At 34.9% G+C, this 4850-nt stretch overlaps 1 protein-coding gene across 1 annotated transcript; it reads left to right on the forward strand.

The window, feature by feature from the left end:
* Window positions 1–785: 785 nt before the first annotated feature.
* LOC104224939 (acireductone dioxygenase 1) lies at window positions 786–4498 on the forward strand. Its single transcript, XM_009776669.2, has 4 exons — window positions 786–915; window positions 1013–1195; window positions 3585–3824; window positions 4155–4498. The coding sequence occupies exons 1-4, from the start codon at window positions 904–906 to the stop codon at window positions 4281–4283; spliced, it is 564 nt and encodes a 187-aa protein (XP_009774971.1). The 5' UTR covers window positions 786–903; the 3' UTR covers window positions 4284–4498.
* The last annotated feature ends 352 nt before the right edge of the window (window positions 4499–4850 follow it).

Genomic DNA, 4850 nt, shown 5'->3' on the forward strand with positions numbered 1-4850 from the left:
GTCGATGCCACGGGTGGTCAAGCGCACATCCTTCGCTGAAAAATTATACTGCATATAAATTAAATACCACTTTATATGGTTATACAATTGAGTGAGACAGTCCAGCGTGTTCAAAGTAACGTTCGCGAGTTCAAAGTTCTGTCCATTTTCTTAGCCCAAACTAAATGGAGACAACCATGTGTGGTCTATTTGATTCTTTTTTAATCTAAAAAGTTTTCTAATTAATGAAATAACTTTTAATACTTAAAATTTGTGTAGAAATAAACAACTAATCTTAAAAGTAATTTTTTAACTAAAAGTTATTTCTTAAATAAATTTTATAATTTTAAAGTCAAGCTCTACAAAAATTTTCTACAAACTACAAATCCTTTCGTCTCTTTCCTTTAGTTTTATGCTTATTTTTATTAGTAAAATTTCTAATGTCGTCGTTTTATTATTTTGATTTTGATTTATAAAATTATAGTCTATTATTTTTGTTATTGTTTAGCTAAATATTGCATAGTTTGATTTAGAAAATTTGGTATACCAATTATGAGTAAAAAAAGTTATTGACTTGCTGAAAGTTTGAGCAGCCTTAACAGAAGCTAAGTCACTGATCCCTAGCTTGTAAGATTGTGCCAAGCTTTTTCTCTAGAGAATTCTATAGCATTTGGTGAAATATTCCGATTCACAAACTGAATGTATGGTGAAAAACTCCATCCGGTTGTAGATATTTGATTAAACTACGAGAAACAGCCAAACAAACTTTCGCCACATAAATTAAATAAACCTCGCAGTGTACACGTGGCATAAAAGAACAGCATTAATCTCCAAATATCAGTGATATATTAACCCAATGAAACTTAGCATTTCCCAAAATACTGTAACTCTATATTGAGGTCAATCGAGGTAGTATCAGCACACATGGCAATCGAGGTGAGTTTATTGATGGATTAGTAAAATTAAAAGAAAAAAAATTACTTTTTTTTACTACAAATTATTGATTGATTAATTGATTTGAGTATAAGTTTAGGCATGGTTCATGGATGAAAATTCAGAAGATCAGAGGTTACCTCACCACAAGAATCCACCGGAGTTTGTGTCTGTGGAACACTTGGCAGAAATTGGAGTATTGTACTGGAAATTGAATCCTAAGGAGTACGAGAACGATGAAGAATTGAAGAAAATTCGTGAGAGTAGAGGATACAGTTACATGGTATTTGTCTTTGTGCTTTATCTATTTCTTCAATTTATCTTTTGTGACTGTTTCTCAAATTGATGATGTCAATTTGAAGACTAGGGCTTACTAGAGTAGTATTAAAGATATAACCACTTGAATATATTGGAGAATCCCAAGTGTTAGATGATCCTTTCGTATATTATGGACCAAACAGAACAATCGTTGTTTATGATATTAAGGATTCATACAGCCACTAGAGTCTGTATTGAGGTATAATTGCAGTTGTACAATGGAAAATGTGCATCTTTTGACTTCTTTTCACTTTTCTTCAATTAAGGAATTGCACATCCACATGATATGAACTAAAGTCTGTAAATTAATTTGCTTTTGGAAGTGTTTTTTTCTTTCTTTTTTTGGTACTTTTGTAAGTCTGACTTATAGCCCGTTTGGCCAAGCTGCAAAAATCAGTTTATTTTGAGAAGTGCTTTTTTCAAAAGTGCTTTTCTCAAAAGTACTTTTGGTGAGAAGCAGTTTGTGTTTGGCCAATTAGTTTGAAAAACACTTCTGAGCAGCAATTAGTGTTTGACCAAGCTTTAAAATACTGTTTCTAAGTGTATTTTTCTCAAAAATGCTTCTCAAAAAAGTGCTTTTGGAGAGAAGCTACTTTTTTCTGCTTCTCCAAAACTGCTTCTACTTCTCCTCAAAAGCACTTTTTTTCCTTCCAGAAGCTTGGTCAAACACCTCAATTTTTGGCTGAAAGTGTTTTTGGCCAAAAATAAGCTTGGCTAAACAGGCTATTAATCCGTTTTCACGATTCTTAGAAGCACAAGCAGAGGCGGTGTAAAAGATTTCTGAAATTTCGGCCATCGCTCTCATTAGTTAGTGCCATCTTTTTTTCTTTCTTCATCTCTGATTTTTATACCTAATATAGTTCTTGTTGAAAAACTCTGTTTTGTGATATTTCATGTTTTAATTTTAGTGATTCATATTATTAGTAGGGATCCTGCAAACTTCTTAGAATGAAAATTTTGAATTTGCAATAGATTAGGCCTAATGTCCAAGTATCAAAATCAAGAGCTCAAAATCATTCTCCATGTATAGCAATAAAATCAAGCTATTGTAACAAGGTTTAAGGTTGACTTCAGGTTTGTTTATCTATGTCTCCGCTCGTGTTAACTGGTGCAAACACGCTCTTGAAGTTTTAAGAACCTCTAAGCAATCTGTGAAGTGTCTACTTAAAATTTCTAGATTTGTAAATTTTCCTAGATATTAAAAGATTGAGCTTCTGTAACTCTGCTACAATTAAAAGGAGGTAGTTGTTTATCAGCGGGTAGTTGAAACTGGGAAGAGATGACGAGATAAGATTATGTTTCTGCTGAACGTGTGACAAAATCATAGAGTAGACATATAATTGATACCTTAGTAATGGCTTATGGGAATAGTAGGTTTACTTCTAGGATGGCTTTCACATATACTAAGACGGTGTTGCATTTATGGAAAAGATGATCCTATTCATGTCCTTGCATATTTGGTTCTCTGTATCCTTGATCAGTTTCAAGCATTCAATCAGGGACTTTGCTTTAAATGTTGAAATCCCATGTGAATATTTGTTCAACGGGATGGAATACACAGGACTGATATTGATGGAGACATTGGTCAAAACTAGCATCAAGGAGACTTAAGTCAATGATTTATAGAGGCTAGGGGAACGAAGTTGAATGGAATGGTTCAGATATCTCATCTTCTGGATAGTGTATAAAATAAAGTGAGATGTTTATGTGGTACTTGTATGTTTATTTTTTGGTGTCTTAGAATGAGTGGAAAACGATCCAAGAAGATAGTGGTTGAGCTATGTGGACCTCCAGCCGGTTAGGGAGATGGTGATCAGATGCAATGTAATGCAACACACATTATGCCTAAGTGCCAATAATCTGGATCCAGGGAGATAAAAGGCACTGATGAAAATGCAATTTATGTGCTGTTTTTTTGTCTTCTGAATCCTTTTTCTGCTCTTTTTGCTGTATGTGCTTTTCAACCGACATTTTTCCTCAATTAAGCTGTATGGTGGTGAATATCGAATTACCACTATCATAGCATGTTAAACATGCAGATACTATATATCAGCTATTAGAAATGTGAGATTTAAGGTTCAGTATTAGTGGTCATTTATTGTTTTGTTCGGAGCTCACAAGTAACTCCTCGCTACATTTAAAATCGGGATTGCAACTTCAGTTTCTTAGTTCTGTAGGTCTATCGACTTTAAGTGTAGCTTTACCAGAGCTCCCAATAGAGCGCACATGATCTGTGTGATTATTCTCTCGATGTGTGCAGAGACTGTAATAATTGTGCCCATTTAAATCTTTGATTCTGTACCAGCTATGCTGCAGCATCATTTTCTTACTTCTGTCATGCTTTTGTCTTGAAGGATTTGCTGGATTTGTGCCCTGAGAAGGTGGAGAACTATGAGCAGAAGTTGAAGAATTTCTACACAGAGCACATACATGCAGATGAGGAGATACGCTACTGTCTGGAAGGGAGTGGATATTTCGAGGTGAGGGACAAGGAAGATCGCTGGATTCGCATCTGGATCAAGGCTGGTGATCTGATCATCCTACCTGCTGGGATTTACCACAGGTTCACTCTCGACACGGGGAACTATGTCAAGGTATGTAGAAACTTTAGTTTCTCTTTCAGTAAGCAGAGAAGAAAAGTTGGCTTGGTTTGCCAGCGACATTAACAAAGATCATACAGTGGTGGTGAAAAGATATAGAGTGTATTTCTCTGTTTGAGTGCTTGTAACTTTTCATAGTTCAAGCTATATCCTAATCAATCAAAGAAGTAAATATCTCCCTTTCAAACTAAGTGAACCTTGTCACTACTTAGTCTTATATTTGGTAATGCAAGGATGTAACTAACAAGTTCTTTGATGAATATGCTATCTGATGAGTCATTCCCTGATTTTAAATGCCCATTTCATAAATGACTTTGTGTGCAGTTGATGAGGTTGTTCGTGGGAGAGCCGGTGTGGACAGCTCACAATCGACCACAAGAAGATCATCCAGCAAGGAGGGAGTATATCAAGAGTGTTACTGAAAGAGTAGGAGTGCCTCTTGCAGCACACTGAGACATGTGTTTCTTGTCGAATGGAGCTCGTGCGCGGCAGAGTTTTAGTGTTTGCTGCATATTATTGTATGTTGGTATAGAATATCTTACTGTATTACTGTATATCTGGAGACAGTGTATATACTTATTTGAGGCAACAAATGAATATATTTGGACTAGGAGCTTAAGTTGGCCTATGTTCTCTAGAGCCAATGAACTCTTGGTGAATTTATGCTATATTCAGTAGTGCCTATGGCCTGTGGTCAGATATTGGAACAAGGACCAAAAAAATTCCCTAGAAGTTGTATACATAAAACAAATATGAGCTTTTTAATAATAATTAGTACTATGGCCTTGATATATGAAGTTCCTATTTTTCCAAATGAAGATTTGACTATTAAAGTTATTAAAATAAGTTGCAACTTTATCTTTCATTAGGCATACGATCCCAATCTTACTAAGATTTCCCTTCATCCGCTATTGATACTTAATAGTCTCATTCAGACTCTAAATTCTTTTAAAAAGAAAAGTAGGTCTTTTGACACACTATCTTCTCCATAGGCAAGAATTCTAACGATCATAATTTCAA

This window comes from Nicotiana sylvestris, chromosome 1 (genome assembly GCF_000393655.2).
Source record: "Nicotiana sylvestris chromosome 1, ASM39365v2, whole genome shotgun sequence".
Lineage (NCBI taxonomy): Eukaryota > Viridiplantae > Streptophyta > Magnoliopsida > Solanales > Solanaceae > Nicotiana > Nicotiana sylvestris.